This window comes from Pongo abelii, chromosome 1 (genome assembly GCF_028885655.2).
Source record: "Pongo abelii isolate AG06213 chromosome 1, NHGRI_mPonAbe1-v2.0_pri, whole genome shotgun sequence".
NCBI classification, from domain to species: domain Eukaryota; kingdom Metazoa; phylum Chordata; class Mammalia; order Primates; family Hominidae; genus Pongo; species Pongo abelii.
This window is the reverse complement of record NC_071985.2, coordinates 230,762,214-230,782,230: the sequence shown is the minus strand read 5'-3', so window position 1 is coordinate 230,782,230 and position 20,017 is coordinate 230,762,214. Positions and strand designations below refer to the sequence as shown.

The window sequence follows — 20,017 nt, the reverse complement described above, 5'->3', positions numbered from 1 at the left end:
GAGCACGAGGGTGGACACCTGAAGGGGCCGGGGAGAGCAGCCTCACGAGACCTCACTTCTGCCCTTCCCCCAGGACCCCACAGCCGCCCAGCATGTCCCAGCGGCACTCAGACAGCTCCTTGGAGGAGAAGCTCCTGGAATACCGCTTCCACTCGGAGCTCCGGCTCGATGCCGGTGGGAACCCAGCCTCTGGGCTCCCAATGGTCCGTGGCTCCCTGCGTGTTAGAGACAATGCCGCCTTCCAGCCCGAGGTCCCGGCACCCCCACAGCCTCGGCCCCCGGGGCACGAGGAGCCATGGCCCATCGTCCTGAGCACAGAGAGCCCAGCAGCCCTCAAGCTGGGCACCCAACAGCTGATCCCTAAGAGCCTGGCCGTGGCCAGCAAGGCGAAGACCCCAGCCCGCCACCAGAGCTTCGGGGCCGCTGTACTTAGCAGGGAGGCCGCCCGGCAGGACCCTAAGCTCCTCCCAGCCCCCAGCTTCTCCCTGGATGACATGGACATGGACAAGGACCCCGGGGGCATGCTGAGGCGGAACCTGCGGAACCAATCCTACCGGGCGGCCATGAAGGGCCTGGGGAAGCCAGGTGGCCAGGGGGACGCCATCCAGCTAAGCCCTAAGCTCCAGGCTCTGGCGGAGGAACCCAGCCAGCCTCACACTCGGAGCCCGGCCAAAAACAAGGTAGGGGCCTGCTCGTGTGGACCGTGGGGAGGGGGCTGCTAGGCAGAGGGGCGGTCTGGCCGTCTCCACCACCGTCATCTTCTGCATCATGGCAGCTGCCATTAGTAAGCACCTGCTGCATGAGGGCTCTCGAGTGGTTTATTCCAGTTCAGCCCAGTCTGTGAGTGTGAAGATCCCACCTTACAGATGAGGCAGCAGAGGCTTGGAAAGGTCGAGGGTTCTACCCAGGCCCCGACTCTGGTGTCCCCGCTCCCAGCCTTGGTGGAGGGCAAATCCCTGGAAGGGCCCAGTCCCTGTTTCTGAGCCCCGGACAGGAGCCGGCCTGCCTGGATGATAGGGTTCAGGGTGACCTTGCTGCAGTGACTGGTCTGGGCTCCATTTGCCCCAGCAGCTCCGGACAGGGACTCAGGCGGGAGGGACTGAGGCAGAGCAGCTGTGCGGCGGCCTGGGGGTCGGGAGAAGTCTGCACGTTCCCTCTGTACACAGAGCCTTGCTTCCCTGCCTGCTGGCAGTGGCTCTAGGTCTGGGGCATGGTGGCGGCAGACCCTTTGCTGGGCAGGGTGTAGCCTGGCTGCATGTGTCACTAGGGCCCAGGGGACAGAGCGTCCAGCTGTGACTCCTGGGCCCAGTGTCCCTCATCCTCGGAGTCACCATCCCCTGCGGCTGGGGGCCAGGCCTTCATTTCAGGCAGCCCTGGAGCTGGAAGCCAAGTTCAGGGAGAGTTGCGTGGTACCTGGACACCCACCCAGCCAGGACTGGGACTCTGGCCACCCTGCTTGGTCTCTTTAGCTGGTGGGTCTGGGCTCAGGCAGGGCTGGGGTGGGGGAGGCGAGCTGCCCTGGAACCGCCCATCAGGAGGCCCTGGCAGCCCCGAGCATCCTCAGGAATGCAGAGCAGATGCAGGGCTGGCCTCAGGGGCATCCTTCTTGTTGGGCGCCTTGCTCAGACATGTTGGAAAACAGGCCCCAAGCATATGGGCTGCCTCAGTGAAGGACGAGGGCAGGGGCAGGTGCCATGTGACCCAGACGAGTTCCTGAACCTTCCTGAGCCTTGGCTTCCCCATGTAGAAGCAAAGATCACAGCCGCCCTCTGGGCGTCCTCTGGGCAGTGTCCACGGAAGGCGCGTGCCAGAGTGTCTTCTTCAATGGTTGCCGTCCCAGCTGCCTCCTCAGGCCCGGCTCCTGCCCAGACTGGGAGTGGCAGTGCCAGCCTCAGGAGACGCCAAGACCACCTGCCAGAATGTCCCATGGGCATCCACTGCAGGCCGATGGTGGCTGAGGTGGGCCCCCCCCCGTGTCCCCAGCACCAGCCACTGTCCTCGGTCACAGCTCTCTCTTGTTGTGCCTACCTGAGACGCCCAGGACTCAGAAATGCCTCGGCACCTCTGCCGCAGGCCCCTGCACCCCAGCAGCTGGAAGGGCCCCAGCACTCTCTACACCCACCAGGCCCAGGCCCATGGCGCTCCATTCATTCATTCACTGTTGATTTCATGCAGTCAGCAGACACTTCCTGGGCACCTGCCACATGCTTGGTGCTGGGGTTCCAAAGTGAGCCAGGGGCATGGGCCTGGTCCTCAGAGGGCCTCCAGTGCAGGGAGAATGCCGAGGGCTGGGCTGAGGGCAGCTCGGGGGTGCTGGGAGCACAGAGGAGGGGGCTCCCCATGGCCTCGGGTCAGGGTAGGGTCCCAGAGGAAGGAGGGTTAGCGCAGAGGCAGATAGGAGGAGAGGATAGTGTCGGGGGGTGGGGGAGGCAACAGCTCCAGCCAGACCTGGAGGCCGAAGGGGGGCTGGCGGAGCCCTTGAGGTGGGGTGTCGGGCACGGGGCTGAGGGTGCCAGGCCAGGTGCAGCTGGGAGCGCCACATGCTCCCAACCAGTAAGGGGAGTTTACAGGCCCCAACTCGTTCCGAGAAGTCAGCCCCTTTCCTTCCGGGAACCAGCACACCTGTGGCGTCAGGAAAGTGTGGTGTCCCAGCCAAGGAGGGTGGGCTCCGAGTCGGGCACCTGAGCATGGGGGCTTCCCAGGAGCCCAGCCCTCCCATCACTTCTGCCATCCCGGCCTCCTGCTGGGGCCACCAGGCCCATGCTTGGGGCTGGACACTGACCAGCCAATCCTTGCTCATCTGCCCCACCAGGTCCTAGTCCCCAGGGGCCTGTGTCCTGCCCCACTGTCCCTTCACAGTCCTCTCCCAGCCACACCTGCCCTGCCACGGGCCTGCTCAAAACTCTTCTGAGCGTCCCCTCACGATGAGTTCAACCCTTCCTCCTCCTCCAAGCAGCCCTCAGTCACGTGTCCTGCCTGCTCTGAGCCCTCCTCCTACCTGTCCTGGCCTCTGCTTGGCGGCCGTGAGGCCCTGTGGAGCTGACATCTATTAGGCACAGCTTCGCATGTGGAGCCATGAGGTCTCTGGGATCCCAGGGCAGAATCGCTGGGGCCACACCTGCCCCGGCTGACAGCTGCGGTTTCTGTGTCTCTCTTTTGTGCAGAAGACGCTGGGGAGGAAACGGCACAAGGGCTCCTTCAAGGACGGTGAGTGTGGCTTTGGGAGGCACCGCAGGCTGGGCTCCAGTTGAAACTGGTCTCACTGGGGCACCCTGGGGTCCGAGTGGGCCTCAGTTAGGTGTCTCGGGGTCACCAAAGCTGCTTGACACGGTCCTTCCAGAGGCTGAGGTCCCAGTGGCTGGTCTGATCATGTAGCCCTGATGAGTCTAGAAAGGTCTAGAAAGTTCCCTTGAACTCTATTCTGTGTGTTCTGAAGGTCAGGGTACAGACAGAGCCCCCAGTCTTGCCCTGAACACCCCATGTGTGTGCTGGGCCCAGCCTACAGTGGCCGTGTCGGGGGACCAAGGCCAGATCAGAGGGCGCCGGCCCCATGCCGCGGGCTCTGCCCAGACTCTTCGAGGCTGAAGGGGAGCCGTGTGTTGGGGCCTCCAGCAGGGGTGCCGGTGGTGCACACTCAGCCTGCTGGGGGGAGATGAGAACATCCCACAGGGAGGTTGACATAGGGAGGTGCCTGCTACCTGGGTCCAAGTGCCCGGGGGTGTAAAGAGATTAGAGGTAGTGAGGCCTCTAATCAGAGGGGAGGGCTAAGGCCTCGAGTGCCCAGCTCCAGGCCTGAGGCCCCAAGACACAATGGCCCCTTCCAGCCCCCAGAAGCTTTGTGGACAGGCATGGGCCCAGGAGGGGGTACCCAGGCCTCTTCTACAGAAATCTCTGGGAAGTGTCCCCAGGAGGCAGCAGCGATGCCCCACGTCTCAGGGTAAGGCTGGTTGGGGGATGCTGTGAGGGTCTGGAGGCACCCTGAGCCGGGACCAGCCCATTTCAGGTGGGGCTTGTGGCATAGGAGAGGTCTTGGGACTGGTGCCCAGCCTGGGGCAGTCCCCTCCCAAAGCCTCCCTCTCCCACACAGCCGTGTGGGCCTAGAGGACTCAGCCAGCGGGTTCCAGGGAGGCGCGGCCTTTTCCAGTACCCCAGGGCCACAGGTCACCCTCCTTCTCTCTCTAGACCCCCAGCTCTACCAGGAGATCCAGGAGCGGGGCCTGAACACCAGCCAGGAGTCTGATGACGACATCCTCGATGAGTCCTCCAGCCCCGAGGGAGCCCGGAAGGTGGACACCAACATTGTGGTCAAGAGCTACCGGCCCGCCCAGGTCACCTGGAGCCAGCTCCCGGAGGTAGCGCCGGAGGGTGGGTGAGGCTGCCCCACAGAGGCAGGGAGAAGCCACAGGGGTCCCCCTGCTGTTCCTTCCCCGAGCCCAGGTGGCTGGTCCCCAGCAGCAGCCCAGTCCTCCCAGGGAGGGTGGGCAGCCTTCCCAGAAGCCCCTCGGCTGTGGGTGGCAGACCTGGGGGTCTCCCTCCTGGGCCCTCAGAGTTGCCCTGCCCATGCAGGGCCCTGCCGTCATGCGTGCGAGGGCCGGCCCTGCTCAGACTGCCCTGCAGGGAGCTGCAAGCACCAGAAGTCCCTTCCCAGGGCCCCCGCCCCAGGAGAGGGCTGAGTGGTCTGCGTAGGGAGACAGCTGGGATGGGAGGGGCCGGGACGTGGAGCTGGGGCCAGGGCCAAGACACTCCTTCACTTTCCATATCTGAAATTGGGGGCCCGTCCCTGCCCTACGGGGGTCTCAGTGGAGAGCGTGGCCTGGCAGTGGTCCCCGTGCTTGAGGGGGAGGTGGCTGCTCCTACCCCAGGTGGACCGGCATGTGACCCGCGCCCTGAGGCCCGAGGGAGGGGACCATGTGGCCGTGGGTGTGGCGGGCAGCGGGGAGGGCGGGCAGCGGGGAGGGCGGGCCCCCACCTGTGGTACAATGGGGCTCCTTGTTCGCCATTCAGAGGGGCTAGCACTGCAACCACCCACCACGCTCCATGGTGCTGCGTACCCCGGGACCCCGGCCAGGGCAGGTCCAGCGTGGGGTGAGGGCAGGCAGCGGGCAGCCTCCCCACAGATAGAAAGGTCTGGAAGTGCAGTCTTACTCCCCTGCTGGGAGCTGGGGGCGTGTGGTCTCCGTCTGTCTGGGATAGAGTCCAGTACTGCACCCTGGTAACTGCCAGAGATTCCGACCCTGCATGGGAAGGAGGCACTGGCTTGGGGAATGGGGGACTCACACTTGGCCCAGGCACTGTTGGCGGCCTTTCTGCCCAGCCCAGTGAGGAGCAGAGCACGAATCAGGGTGGCCTGAGTCCTGCAGAGGGGACCCCCGGGCGGTGTGGCAGCCTCCTGGTCCTGATGTGCTCTACCAAGCGAGCCACGTTCCCGCCAAGGTGACCCGCCAGCTGTGGGCCCCGAGGAGGAGGGAGCCCGGGCGGAAACAGCGTCACCCATAGCTTCCAGGCAGGGCACTGACTCGCCTCGCCCAGGTGGGGTCTGAGTCACAGTCCTTCCCTCCACACTCCCTCCCTGGGTGGGTTCCGCGCCTCTCCATCTGCCAGGAAGATCTTTGGGACAAGATCCCCTCCCGCCCTCTGGCCTCTCCCTCTGGATGCCCCATGCTTTTTCTGGGCTGCTCTGGGGCTCTTTGGTGGCTGGGAGGATTGGGGGGGCTGACCCAAGGAAGGTTCCACAGAGAGGAAGGTGACAGGGATAGGCCGTTGGCAGGACAGGCCTACTCCAGGATCGGACTTCCCTGAGCCCTGTGGGGTGGCTGTGGGTGTTCTGCCCAGGTCCCCGCCTCTGCTGTCCATGTTGGCCCTGGTCCGTCAGGAGGAGGAAAGAAGGGAGACTTTGGCCTAGGCTTCTAGGACGTGTGATCTAGAGCTCCTGGGCCTGTGACCCCCCAGGTGGTGGAATTGGGCATCCTGGACCAGCTCTCCACTGAGGAGCGGAAAAGGCAGGAGGTAAAAGGGCCCTGGGTGAGAGGGGAGGGCCCTGGGCGGGAGGGCTGTCCCCCATGGCTTGGGCCATGCAACACCCGGGGAGGGGCAGCAGCCACGGTGGTGCCACCCAGCCATCCCTCTGCGGCCACCGCCAGCGCCAGTCCCTGTCACGCTGACCAGCGCCTCGCACAGGCCCGGGCTATGCCTCCACCTGCGCCAGGCCGTGACGGAGCCCCTTCGCGTCACCGGGTGAATCCTCGGAGTCCAGGGGCTGCCATCACCCCCTTCTCCGACGAGGACGGGGGTTGTTGCCCAGCTTCATGCGGCTCATAAGGCACCCGGCCAAGGGCTTCCAGGGACGTCGGCTGGCATCTCCAAGTCAGCCATCCTGATAGCCCCATCCAGGGGTCTGTCCGGGGCTCCTGTCCCCACCTGCCCCTGCCACCCAGGTCATGTCCTCCTGTTCCAAGCATTGGTCACCGAGGCACGTCCGTGTCCAGCGTCACTGTGGGGCTCACCCAGGCCCCTCTCCACAGGCCATGTTCGAGATCCTCACGTCGGAGTTCTCCTACCAGCACAGCCTGAGTGTCCTGGTGGAGGAATTCCTGCAGTCCAAGGAGCTGCGGGCGACCGTGACCCAGATGGAGCACCACCACCTCTTCTCCAACATCCTGGATGTCCTGGGTGCCAGTCAGAGGTAAGGCCACGCCACAGCCTTCCACGCAGGGTCCTCTGCCAGGAAGGTGCCTCCCCCTGTGGGCACCACACCGTCGTCAGCAGGCCCCGGGGAGCCTCAGCTGCACCTTGATGTGGATGGTTTAGGGCAGCTGCTGACTCCCACGGAGTGTGATGACCTCTGAGGGTCCCCGAGGCCACCAAGAGCTGGCCTCAGGGCCGGGCTAAGCACTGGGGCTGTGGTATCCTGGTCGTTCATAAGACATGGAGCACTTCCCAGGGGTACAGCCCTGCCCCACTGCCAAGCACCATCCCACCAGGACACCCAGGCACAGAGGGCTGCATGACCCAGGCAGTGGTGGCCACAAGCTGCTCACCTGTAGGCAGGAGGCCTAGAGTTGCAGCTCTGGGTCATGTTCCACCCAAAGGTGTCTGGTAGCTGGACCTGAGCTCTGGTTGCAGGGCCTGGAGGTAGAGGAGAGGCCGGACATGCAGCTGCAGCCATGCACGGGGGTGTGTGTGTGGGGTGGAGTGTGTGTGCATGGGTGTGTGAGTTGGGGGTGGGGTGTCTGTGCATGGCTGTGTGTGCATGGTCAGTGGTGTGTGTGAGTGGGCTGGCCCCGAGGCCTGGAGGGTGACTCGGGAGCATCCAGCACCCTGGTGTGTATGCATGGGTGTGTGGGGGCAGGGGTGTGTGTGCATGGGCAAGGGTGTGTGTGCATGGATGTGTGTGTGTGGGCAAGGGTGTGTATGCATGGGCAGGGGTGTGTGCACGGGTGTGTGTGCATGGGTGTGTGTGGACAGGGGTGTGTGTGCGTGGGTGTGCATGGGTTTGTGTGCCTGGGCAGCAGTGTGTGTGCATGGGTGTGTGGGGGGCAGGGGTGTGTATGCATGGTTGTGTGTGCACGGGTGTGTGCATGGATGTGTGTGCATGGACGGGTGTTGTGCACGGGCAGGGATGTGTGTGCATGGATGTGTGTGCGTGGTCAGGTATGTGTGAGTGGGTAGGTGTGTGAGTGGCTGTGTTTTCGGTCAGGTGTGTGTGAGTGGGTGTGTGTGTGTGGGCGGGGGTGTCTGCATATCTGTGTGCGTGGTCAGTGTGTGTGAGTAGGTGTGTGTGCATGGGCAGAGGTTTCTGTGCATGGCTGTGTGTGCGTGGTCAGGGGTGTGTGTGAGTGGGCTGGCCCCAAGGCCCGGAGGGTGGCTCGGGAGCATCTAGCACCCTGGTATGTGTGCATGGGTGTATGTGCATGGATGTGTGTGTGGGGAGGGGTGTGTGTGCATGGACAGGTGTGTGTGCGTGGGCAGGGGTATGTGTGCATGGGCAGGGGTGTGTTTGCATGGGTGTGTGTGCCTGGCCAGGGGTGTGTGTATGTGGGCAGGGGTGTGTGTGCATGGACAGGTATGTGTGCGTGGGCAGGGGTGTATGTGCGTGGGTGTGTGTGCGTGGGCAGGGGTGTGTGTGCCTGGCCAGGGGTGTGTGTGTCTGGCCAGGGGTGTGTGTGCCTGGCCAGGGGTGTGTGTGCGTGGGCAGGGGTGTGTGTGCATGGACAGGTATGTGTGCGTGGGCAGGGGTGTGTGTGCGTGGGTGTGTGCGCGTGGGCAGGGGTGTGTGTGCCTGGCCAGGGGTGTGTGTGTCTGGCCAGGGGTGTGTGTGCGTGGGCAGGGGTGTGTGTGCCTGGCCAGGGGTGTGTGTGCATGGGCGGGGTGTGTGTGCGTGGACAGGTATGTGTGCGTGGGCAGGGGTGTGTGTGCGTGGGTGTGTGTGCATGGGCAGGGTTGTGTGTGCCTGGCCAGGGGTGTGTGTGTCTGGCCAGGGGTGTGTGTGCATGGGCAGGGGTGTGTGTGGTCTCGACCCTGTGCTGCTCCCTATATGCAGGAGGACCCTGGAGCATCATCCGGTGTCCTGAGCCTCAGCCTCAATGCTAACCTGAGGGGCGGTGTCTCTGGTCCCCTCGTGGGCTTAGGTGGCTCTGGGAGATGATTAGGACCCTGTAGTGCCTGGCACAGGGCTGCCCCAACAGTGGTGGTTGCTGGCGCATTCTTATATCAGCCCCGCCCCTGGCGAGTCCCACCCATCTGCTGCCTGTGGGGTGCCCTTGCGGAACTTTGGGGCCCTGAGGGTGGGCAGGGAGCCGCCTTGTCCCTGGAGACAGGGGCTTCCTATAGAGCTCCAGGGACCAGCTATGGGAAACTCCCAACCTCTGACTCAGCATGAGATGGGGCTGGGGGAGGGGGAGGGGTCTATCTGACATAGCGGCTGCCCCTCCCCCAGCTCTGTCCCCAGCCAGGCAGGCTTTGTGTCCTCTGAGCTCTGTGTCCTCCAGTCCCTTCTGCCTCAGGCAGCTGCGTGTTTGCCTCTGACCTCCTCAGGGCTTTCGATTGCTGCCCTGGGGCGGGAAGCTCCGGCCTCCTCCCCCAGCTGGGCCCCCGACAGCTCCTGGCATGCACAGTGAACTCTCTGGGGAATCATGGCTATTTGGGGTCAGCGGCTGGTGGGCGGCTCTCCCAGACCTTTCTCAGAACCTGCAGTCGCCCATGTGAGCTGCTGACCGGCCTGGCCAGCCTAGGCAGGCACGCATGTCGTGGCGCTGCTCATCCAGCAACCGGGGCCTCCCATGGCCTCCTGGGTCCTCGTCCACGGGGACTGCGGCTCCATCTGCTGGGGATTCTCAAGGGCAAGCGGCTGTCAGGACGCATTCCCTGCAGGAAGTGTGGCTCCTGCGTGGGTGGCAGGCCCAGTCGGGCCCGGTGAGCAGGGGGAGGTGGGACTCCTGCCCACCTCCACGCTGGGCAAGGAAGTCCTCCGAAGGACAGAGCTCTTGGGCTGGGAGGACCTCCCGTGGCGGCGGCCTGGAGACATGGATGTGGTCTCCGGTTGGGGGCTCTGAGGGTCTGCAGGATGGACGAGGCTCCGGCCACCGCCTCACACACCAGGTGACCATCGTGGGTCCAGCCAAGCCCAGCCTTGGTGGCTCTGGCCGCCCATGGGGGCAAAATCCTGGCAGCCCTGGCCTAGCTCTGACCAAGTGTTGACGCCCTTCGTCCTGATCACCCTGGGCCAAGGCCTGGGTAATGGAGGAGGTGAGGGGCTGGTAGTCCCTTCCAGGGAGTCTGCCAAGAGCCCACACCTGGCCCCCCTGGCCTTGACTGTTCCCTCAGAACAGGGTGGGGGCCCTAGTGAAAGTAAGCAGACAGTTCGTGAACACAGCTGGGAGCTTGCCCAGCAGAGCTGCCTGGGATTTGGGACTCATCCTTGGAGGGGGTGGCCCCAGGCATCACCCCTCTTTGTGACCCGGAGGCTGGGCTCTTGTGCCTGTCCCCTGAGTCTCCGTCCTTGAGTTTCTTCCCAGGGGCAAGCTGGTGCAGCAGCGGGGGCCCGGGCCTGTGTGGAGGCCCAGTCGTTTTAGCTGGAAGGAGCTTGAAGGGCGAACGGCACCAACTGGACAGGCACCAGGACAGGAGGTCCAAATGGGCCCACCTTTGGGGACAGTCCCTGGGGCTGCCCCTGGACAACAGAGGGATGGCACCAGTGTGTGGGATCGTGGCGGGGGGCTCTGTAAGGAGCCCCGGGCCTCTGTGACCACTTCCCACCCGCCCTCCCTGCCATCCCGCATCCCGGGCCCGGGTCTCCCTGCCGTCCCGCATCCCGGGCCCGGGTCTCCCTGCCGTCCCGCATCCCGGGCCCGGGTCTCCCTGCTGTCCCGCATCCCGGGCCCGGGTCCTGCCCCAAGTGCTTGCTGTGTGCTGCCTCTGGGAGCTGAGCTTAGCTCCTGCCACGTCCATGTATGTGTGAGTGTGCACGCAGATGCATGTCTGTGTGTGTGCACACATGGGGCCCGACCACCAGGCCCGTGGCACCCTCCTCACCCCCCCTTGCCTTCAGGTTCTTCGAGGACCTGGAGCAGCGGCACAAGGCCCAGGTGCTGGTCGAGGACATCAGTGACATCCTGGAGGAGCACGCCGAGAAGCATTTCCACCCCTACATCGCCTACTGCTCCAACGAGGTCTACCAGCAGCGTACGCTGCAGAAGCTGATGTGAGTGGGTGGCCCTGAGGCCCGGAGGGTGGCTCAGGAGCATCCTGCACCCCGGTCTCCCAAAGCACATTCCTGCTCCCAGCCCGGCTTCTGCAGGTCCCGCCTGATTTTGATACAGGCCGGCCATGCAGAGCCTGGAAGAACAGCCTTGTCCTCTTGCAGCAGCAGCAACGCCACCTTCCGAGAGGTCCTGAGAGAGATTGAGAGGCGGCCGGCGTGCGGGGGCCTGCCCATGCTCTCCTTCCTGATCCTCCCCATGCAGCGGGTGACCCGGCTGCCCCTCCTGACGGATGTGAGTCCACGGCCTGAGGGTGGGGCCGGGCACACCATCCTGGGGTCCCACGGCCAGAGCCCTGCCTCGGATGGAGCATTACGTGCTTGTGACCTTCTCCAAGCTTGGCCTGTGATATTGTAATAGTTATGATCCTAAGATGGCTTTAATAACCAGGATAACTTTGTGGTTGCCGCCACCCACAGAGCTCACTGTGCCGGGAGCTGTTCCAGCCCTTGGCGGATTCGTGTTCGCTTACTCAATGGTTCATGAGGTTCAGGCACACTGACGAGCTGGAACTGGCATCACCCAGAGCCCTGCTGAGCCTCCTCCCAGCCCCCACCCCCCCAGTCCTCCTAGATGTGGTAGCCCTGTCCTTGGCACCTACTCTTCCCGTTCTGTGGATGCAGAGAGGGGCTCAGAGAGTCTCACCAGTATGGGCTGTGTGTGTGGGATGCCAGCCCACAGGGCAGAGGGTACATGAGGGTGAAAGGCGTACACACACACACACACACGTATATACAGCGCACATGCACTCAGGCACTTATGTGCCCATGTGCACACAATGCATATGTATCGATGCCAATACACACATGCATGCACACTTGTACACACTGCATTGCACCGATACATGCATGCACACTTGCGCACACTGCATTGCACCGATACATGCATGCACACTTGCGCACACTGCATTGTACCGATACATGCATGCACATTTGCGCACACTGCATTGCACCGATACATGCATGCACACGTGTGCACACTGCATTGCACTGATACATGCATGCACACGTGCGCACACTGCATTGCACCGATACATGCATGCACGTGTGCGCACAATGCAAACACAGGCGCTGCACACACATACACGTGGATGCACACACATGCACGCACACGGTGCACAGGCATATTCACATGTGTGCATGCTGTCCGTACACACAGCCCCGCACATGGCAGTACTGAGCTAAGCTCCCTGAGGCTACAAATGGCAGGGTTGCCCAAGCCAAACAGAACCTCAAACTCCTGGGGGCCCCAGGGATGTGCAGAAATGGGGATGCCAGGGGGCCTCCACTGACGATTCCCCAGGTTGGATGGAGATGGCCAAGGACGGAAAGGGAAGGGTTCCAGGCAGGGGTGCCAGCTCCTGTTCCCACTCAGCCTGGCCTGACCTGGCAGAGCTCCAGGTGGTGCAGAGGCCGTTCAGGGGCTGCACGTGCTGGTGGGGCCCTGCAGGAGCCCTCTGGGGGCAGCTGTTGACCACCTGCAGCCCCACACAGGGTCTGGTGTTGGTGGGAGCCTCCACACCTGGGATGCCAGAGGGGACTTTCTGTCCCATGTCTGTTGTCCATCCAGACGCTCTGCCTCAAGACCCAGGGCCACTCTGAGAGGTACAAGGCCGCCAACCGTGCACTGAAGGCCATCAGCAAGGTAAGATGGGGCCTGGCCCCAGCCCCACCCAAGTCCTGTACCCTGACCCTGTCCCCACCCCACCCCACCCTACCCGATGGCATAGGGCTGGCTCCCCCCACCTTCCAGGGCAGTGAGTGTTCTCAGATTATCCATCCCAAGCCTTTCACAGTGCTGACAGGGAAACTGAGGCCCAGAGGTTCCCAGATTATCCATCCCAAGCCTTTCACAGTGCTGACAAGGAAACTGAGGCCCAGAGCCAGTGGAGCTCTCGCACAGTTGATGAGCCTGTGGCACGGCTGGTCCAGGGCAGGCACTGTGGGCAGCCAGAGGCTGGCTGGGCAGGGGTCCTGGGCACACTGTGGGCCGTGTGGGCTGTGCCAGGGCCCTGTAGCACCAGCCTCTCACACGGGGACCATGCCCTGCAGCTGGTGAGGCAGTGCAACGAGGGGGCCCACAGGATGGAGCGCATGGAGCAGATGTACACGCTGCACACACAGCTGGACTTCAGCAAGGTCAAGGTAGGTGGACGTCAGGCCACTCGCACCACTTCCCACTCAGCCCTCCCTGCTGGCCTGCGTGTGAGGTTACACCCCTGAGCCTGAGGGCTGGAGAGTGGGTACCTGCCCTCATGAGGCCTGGGGGCTGGGCCTCCTAGGGCTGGTGCCTTTGGTCTACCCAGGCCTCAGTCTCCCGATCTGGGAGCATCCCTTGTGTACCCCTCCCCTACTCACACTGGGTGGGCCTCTGTGGCCCTTGCCCCATCCCCAGGACTACACCGGCAAAGGACAGACCCAGGCCCTGAGTGACCAAGCCGAGGGGGCAACAGGAGTGGCCCTGTCAGTGCGCTTGCCTGGGGCCAGGGCTCCTTGCTGGCCCCTCAGGGGCTGGGCAGGGCCTGAGGACAGAGGGAAGGGGACAGGGTGATTTCAGGGCCAGCCCAGATCTCATGTTTCCCAGTGAGCCTTGGATTCTGGGTAGGGTGAAATATTTCCAGCCCAGGCCCGGGCAGCCCTAGTCCCTGCCACAAATGGGCAGGGCTTGGACCTCTCCCTCCAGAGCCCCCCACCCACAATCCCACACACTGGCCCCATCCTCTGTTGTCCTGGGACAGCCCAGGGCCCCTCCCCTAAGGCGGGCCCAGGTGGGTCTCCTGTCCTGGTGCCCCATCCGGTGGGTGCCCTTCAGGGTGGAGCAAGGAGTGGGTGACAGGCTGCAGGCCACCCTCACTCGAGACCGTGGACAACCAAGTAAGGGTGCAGAGGTCCCAGCTGGGGGATGGGGTTCCTGGGGTGGGTCAGGGCGGGCTGCCTGGAGCAGGCATCAGGGCGGTGACTTTGCGCTGCTGTCGCTGAGCCCACACCCGTGCAGGCCTCACGCTTGTCTCCCTGATCCTCTCGGGTCTGGGGTGTAACACCTGCCCCTGCCAGAGCAAGGACCCCCTCCCAGGCCTGGCCCACCCCCGAGTGGGGCTCTCACCCCCACATGGTCTTGAAGTTGATCTTTGAAACAGGTGTGGGGGCAGGGAGAGCAGGCCCATCCAGGAGGGAGGGTGGTGGCAGAGGCCGGGAGTGGGAGGTGCCGGGGGCTCTGAGTCTGTAGTGGGCACAGGTAGGGAAGCCGGGGCCCACAGGGAGCAGGTGGGGAGGTGTCAACAGTGGCTGAGGAGCGGGGGCTGGTGGGCAGGCTCCTCATTCCCACTCTGCCCACCCCACCACCCTGTACTGCCATCCCCTATTGCGACGCTCACCCCCGTCACCGCCACACTGCCCACCTACACGCTGCCCATTCCTGTCACCCCTGTGCTGCCCACCCCCATCGCCCCCACACTACCCACCCCATCACCCCCACACTACCCACCCCCATCACCCCCACACTACCCACCCCATCACCCCCACACTACCCACCCCCATCACCCCCACACTACCCACCCCCCTCACCCCCACACTACCCACCCCCTCACCCCCACACTACCCACCCCCATCACCCCCACACTACCCACCCCCATCACCCCCACACTACCCACCCCCATCACCCCCACACTACCCACCCTCACCCCCACACTACCCACCCCGTCACCCCCACACTACCCACCCCCTCACCCCCACACTACCCACCCCCTCACCCCCACACTACCCACCCCCATCACCCCCACACTACCCACCCCATCACCCCCACACTACCCACCCCCATCACCCCCACACTACCCACCCCGTCGCCCCCACACTACCCACCCCGTCGCCCCCACACTACCCACCCCCATCGCCCCCACACTACCCACCCCCATCGCCCCCACACTACCCACCCCCATCGCCCCCACACTACCCACCCCGTCGCCCCCACACTACCCACCCCCTCGCCCCCACACTACCCACCCCCTCGCCCCCACACTACCCACCCCCTCGCCCCCACACTACCCACCCCATCGCCCCCACACTACCCACCCCCATCGCCCCCACACTACCCACCCCGTCGCCCCCACACTACCCACCCCCTCGCCCCCACACTACCCACCCCCTCGCCCCCACACTACCCACCCCATCGCCCCCACACTACCCACCCCATCGCCCCCACACTACCCACCCCATCGCCCCCACACTACCCACCCCGTCGCCCCCACACTACCCACCCCGTCGCCCCCACACTACCCACCCCCTCGCCCCCACACTACCCACCCCATCGCCCCCACACTACCCACCCCGTCGCCCCCACACTACCCACCCCGTCGCCCCCACACTACCCACCCCGTCGCCCCCACACTACCCACCCCCATCGCCCCCACACTACCCACCCCGTCGCCCCCACACTACCCACCCCGTCGCCCCCACACTACCCACCCCCTCGCCCCCACACTACCCACCCCCATCACCCCCACACTACCCACCCCCTCACCCCCACACTACCCACCCCCCTCACCCCCACACTACCCACCCCCCTCACCCCCACACTACCCACCCCATCGCCCCCACACTACCCACCCTCACCCCCACACTACCCACCCCATCGCCCCCACACTACCCACCCCCATCGCCCCCACACTACCCACCCCGTCGCCCCCACACTACCCACCCCGTCGCCCCCACACTACCCACCCCCGTCGCCCCCACACTACCCACCCCGTCGCCCCCACACTACCCACCCCGTCGCCCCCACACTGCCCACCCCCGTCGCCCCCACACTGCCCACCCCCGTCGCCCCCACACTACCCACCCCGTCGCCCCCACACTACCCACCCCGTCGCCCCCACACTGCCCACCCCCGTCGCCCCCACTGCCCACCCCCGTCGCCCCCACACTGCCCACCCCCGTCGCCCCCACACTGCCCACCCCGTCGCCCCCACACTGCCCACCCCGTCGCCCCCACTGCCCACCCCCGTCGCCCCCACACTGCCCACCCCGTCGCCCCCACTGCCCACCCCCGTCGCCCCCACACTGCCCACCCCCGTCGCCCCCACACTCCCCACCCCGTCGCCCCCACACTGCCCACCCCCGTCGCCCCCACTGCCCACCCCCGTCGCCCCCACACTGCCCACCCCCGTCGCCCCCACACTGCCCACCCCGTCGCCCCCGGACTACCCACCCTCACCCCCACACTACCCACCCCACCACCCTGTGCTGCCACCCTCCACTGTGATGCCCGCTCCCACACTGCCCAGCCCCTGGCCTTTGCCATCCCTCTGCCCCCCACTGACTCCGGCAACTCAGCACCAGGCAGGGAGGATGTTCTGTGGCTCAGGAGCCAGGAAAGGCCCCAGATGTGGAGCGTGGCCATCACAGGTGGGCCTGCCCCTGCCAACTCTCCCTCGGGGCTGAGCAGGCCCTTGTGCCTAGGAGGCCCAGCGTCTGCGTAATCGCCACGGAGGGGTGAGGTGTGTGTGGAGGCTTCCCCAGCACTGGCCTTCGAGTCCTGGCTTGGGTGAAATGTTCAGTGGTCACCCAGCCCTGGGCTATCGGGCAGGGTCTGGTCCAGGGCCTGGTGCACCTTGATTTGAGGCCTGGACACATCGTGCCCCTTTCCTCTGCCCAGCCCCGACTGGGGGCAGCCAGCTGGTCACCCAGTCCAGAGGCAGGGGTCAGTCCCACCTGGTGCTGTGCGTCCTTGACCCCCTGGGGACCTGCTCACCCCGGCTCTGTCCCCCCAGTCCCTCCCACTGATTTCCGCCTCCCGGTGGCTGCTGAAGCGTGGAGAGCTGTTCTTAGTGGAAGAAACCGGACTTTTTCGAAAAATTGCCAGCCGGCCAACGTGCTACCTGTTCCTGTTCAACGATGTCCTGGTTGTGACCAAGAAGAAGAGGTGGCCTTAGGGCAGGAGGGTGTGGGGAGCCCCACTCCATGGACACTGGGCCGCTGGCCCTGGGGCAGGAGGGTGCGGGGAGTCGGCCCTGAGCCCCTCTGACCTCAGAGCTGAGGCGTGGCTTCCACTCGGCACATGCCCTGCGTGACACTCGGGGGCAGGTGGCACTCGCTATGCAGCCTCCGGCCTCCTCTGCAGACCTGGGTCTGCCTGTGACAGCCACGAGGACTGGAAAGCCATGGCCTCTGTTCTGTGGGACGCGGGAACTCTTGGAGCCTGTCCGTGGCTGCCTCCCCACCACTGCAGGGGAGCCGGGTGGGAACTGGACGGGAGCCCAGCAGGCACCGGATAGTAGCTGGGTGGGACCGTCCCACCGACTGCCCACGTCCCCACAGCGAGGAGAGCTACGTGGTCCAGGACTACGCCCAGATGAACCACATCCAGGTGGAGAAGATAGAGCCGTCTGAGCTCCCTCTGCCCGGGGGTGGCAACCGCAGCTCCTCCGTGCCCCACCCCTTCCAGGTGACCCTGCTTCGCAACAGCGAGGGCCGCCAGGAGCAGCTCCTGCTCTCCTCGGACTCCGCGTAAGTGGGCTCCCGGGAGGGCTGTTCCCAGGCCACAGGCACGTTAGCTCCACGGGGACTGGGTTGTCCGCCTGCCTCGCTCGCTGTTCCATGGCTGGCTCTGAACGCCCGCCGTGCACCTGGCCCTGCTGTAGGTGCTGAGGTAGAGCCGGGAGCAACAGAAACGGCCTTGTCCTCATGGAGTTTATGTTCCCGGGAGGGGACGCACCAACAGTTGGGCCACCAGGAGTGGGAACAAGGGAGGAAACAAAGTGGGGGGTGGGGTGCGGGGGGTGCCGTGAGGAAAGCTCAGCCCATGTGAGCAGAGGGAGGTGGGGCCAGAGGGTGGGGTTGCTCAGCAGAGGCCCCGAGGCAGGAGAGCCCTGAGGCCCTGAGGGCACAGCTGCAGGTAGACAGCAGTGATGCTGGGGTGCAGAGAGCCTGGCCGGTAGGGGCCAGTTCAGACAGCAGGGTGGTCCTGGCACTCAGAATGGGAGTGGGCACTGATGGGGTCTCTGCGGGCCCCCCGTGGAAGGCAGGCACACAGGTGCGCCAGTCTCCATATTCCCTCTCAGCTCCTGTTGACAGAGGACAGCTCTGGGCCCTATTTCCAGATGAGGACGCTGGGGCTGAGTCTGTCACAGCAAATGGAGGGGGCAGGGAGCTGGGGCCCAGTGCCAGGAAACAGGGTGGCCTCAGGTCCAGCAGGCTGGGGTCTGAGTGTGTGGCCACTACGCAACTCTGTGACCTGGGGCTGGGGTGACTTGGGGGTTAGCCTGCCTGGCAGTCTGCCCAGCCACTCCTGCCCACACCCCCCATCTCCTTGCCACGGCCTCCATGGGTGGCTGTCAGGAGTCAAGGAACATCAGACGGGCAGGATCGGTCTCCAGGCCTGGCTCACGTTGTCTCTGGTCCCCAGGAGTGACCGGGCACGGTGGATCGTGGCGCTCACACACAGTGAGAGACAGTGGCAGGGCCTCTCCAGCAAAGGAGGTGAGTGCGGGCTGGGGGCCTGCAGGGCTGGCCCTCTGCCGTGGCTGGGCACTTTGGCCCTCACTGTAGCCCAAGGGAGCCTGGCACCTGGCCTTGTGCTGGGGCCTGGCAGTTGGGGGATGGGGTGCCCCGGCCCCAGGGGATGTGTCTGCTGGAGGCCATTGGGGCGTGGAGCCTGGCCCATGCCTCCCGACAGCCCTGTGATGGCCACTGCCCTATCCAGACCTGCCCCAGGTGGAGATCACCAAGGCCTTCTTCGCGAAGCAAGCAGACGAGGTCACACTGCAGCAGGCGGACGTGGTCCTGGTTCTGCAGCAGGAGGATGGTGAGTGCAGGGGCGTTGGGCACAGATGGGCGGGCACGGACGGGCGGGCGTGAGTCAGCGTCCGGCCTGGCCAGGTCCAGAGCATGCTGGGCTGCAGGCTGACCATGTGCTCACCCTCTCTCGAGGGCTTCCTCAAAGGGAGCACTCCCACATCCCCGAGCCCCAGAATCAAAAGCAGGTTCATGATCACTGTGTCCCACGTGGGGAGGAGGAGGTGTCTCTGCCCTCCCAGGGGATCCCCGCTCAGCCGGGCCCAGCAGGAGCCTGCAGAGGGCAGGCAGGGTGCCTCCTCATGCCGGGCAGAGCTGTGTGGGGTGTGCTCAGCCCCGCACCCTTCTCAGTGGCGAGCACCTGAGCAGGGGCCGGGTGCCTGGTGACCATGAGCAAGGCCTCGGCAGCTGTCTGCTCTGAGGCAGGAGCAGGTGGTCAGTTCTAGGAGAAGCCTGGCCCTGGTGTGCTCAGGCACAGCAGCTCAGAGGGGCTGGGGGACCCACAGCCTTCCTCTCACCTCCCTCCCGCCCCATCCGGGTTCAGGGTGGCTCTATGGCGAGAGGCTCCGGGACGGAGAGACGGGCTGGTTCCCCGAGGACTTTGCCCGCTTCATCACCAGCCGTGTGGCCGTGGAGGGCAACGTCCGCAGGATGGAGCGTCTGCGGGTGGAGACGGATGTGTAGCCCTGGCGAGGCCAGCCGGCGGCAGCACAGCCTGTCCCCGATCAGCAAGTGGCCGTGCCTGGCTCCAGAGAGCGTGGGGAGCTGGTCTCAAGGACCCAGCATGGTTCCCTGGGGCTTCCCAAGAGCCTGTGGCTGTGATCCCGGGCTCCGGACACCTCACAAAAGGAAGATCACGTGTCCCCCGAGAGGCACCCCCAGGCAAGCTCCAGGGGGCCACCCCATGTCCCAGGGAGCCCAGCCTATTCCCATTGGCTGGCTGGGCCTCTCTCAGCTGCTGGGCGCCACCTCCCCACTGCACCCAGGGGGCAACTCCACCCGGACTGATGGGCACAGGAGGCACCAATAGCGATTATCGGGGGCAATGCGAGGTCTCCTCCTGTGTCCTTCCTACCCCCGAGTGAGGCAAGAAGGGCCCCGAGTGCCCAGGAGTGCCCACGTTCTGAGAGGGGGCCGGCCGGAGGGAGGGGACCTGGCAGGGAGATTGCGGTTTTGAGGTTTCTAAATACATTAAAGTTATTTCTTAAGAACCTGGATTTTCACAGTGACTCTGAGCCCAGGCAAAGGCCGTGGCCGCACATTTTCCAGGGACATACTCAGGATGCCGCGGGCTGGCACCAGGCCCCCTGTGCATGGCCCCGCTTGTGTTGGGTGCCGTGTCATGTGTGGTCGCCCCAAGCTCACCCCTGGTGTGGCCAGTCTGCCCACCGGCTGGAGCATTGGAGCAGGGCCAGTGGCCCCGATCGTGTACTGAGAACCCGGGGGGCAGCACAGCTGCGCTTTGCAGGGCCC

The 20,017-nt window shown here is 65.0% G+C and overlaps 1 protein-coding gene across 2 annotated transcripts in view; it reads left to right on the top strand.

Annotated features, from left to right (window-relative positions):
* ARHGEF16 (Rho guanine nucleotide exchange factor 16) overlaps positions 1-19,756 on the top strand; it is a 28,425-nt gene extending 8,669 nt beyond the window's left edge. The window contains exons 2-15 of one of the 2 annotated variants that reach the window (XM_024252350.3): positions 74-680; positions 3,165-3,207; positions 4,183-4,352; positions 5,950-6,006; positions 6,522-6,682; positions 10,547-10,699; positions 10,862-10,991; positions 12,327-12,401; positions 12,809-12,901; positions 16,522-16,673; positions 17,069-17,257; positions 18,156-18,229; positions 18,453-18,554; positions 19,089-19,756. In XM_024252350.3, the coding sequence (XP_024108118.2) occupies positions 93-680; positions 3,165-3,207; positions 4,183-4,352; positions 5,950-6,006; positions 6,522-6,682; positions 10,547-10,699; positions 10,862-10,991; positions 12,327-12,401; positions 12,809-12,901; positions 16,522-16,673; positions 17,069-17,257; positions 18,156-18,229; positions 18,453-18,554; positions 19,089-19,228 (2,127 nt within the window). In that variant the 5' untranslated portion in view covers positions 74-92 and the 3' untranslated portion in view covers positions 19,229-19,756. The remainder of the gene's footprint in view (positions 1-73; positions 681-3,164; positions 3,208-4,182; positions 4,353-5,949; positions 6,007-6,521; positions 6,683-10,546; positions 10,700-10,861; positions 10,992-12,326; positions 12,402-12,808; positions 12,902-16,521; positions 16,674-17,068; positions 17,258-18,155; positions 18,230-18,452; positions 18,555-19,088) is intronic. The other variant, XM_054542526.2, reaches the window with a different exon arrangement.
* The last annotated feature ends 261 nt before the right edge of the window (positions 19,757-20,017 follow it).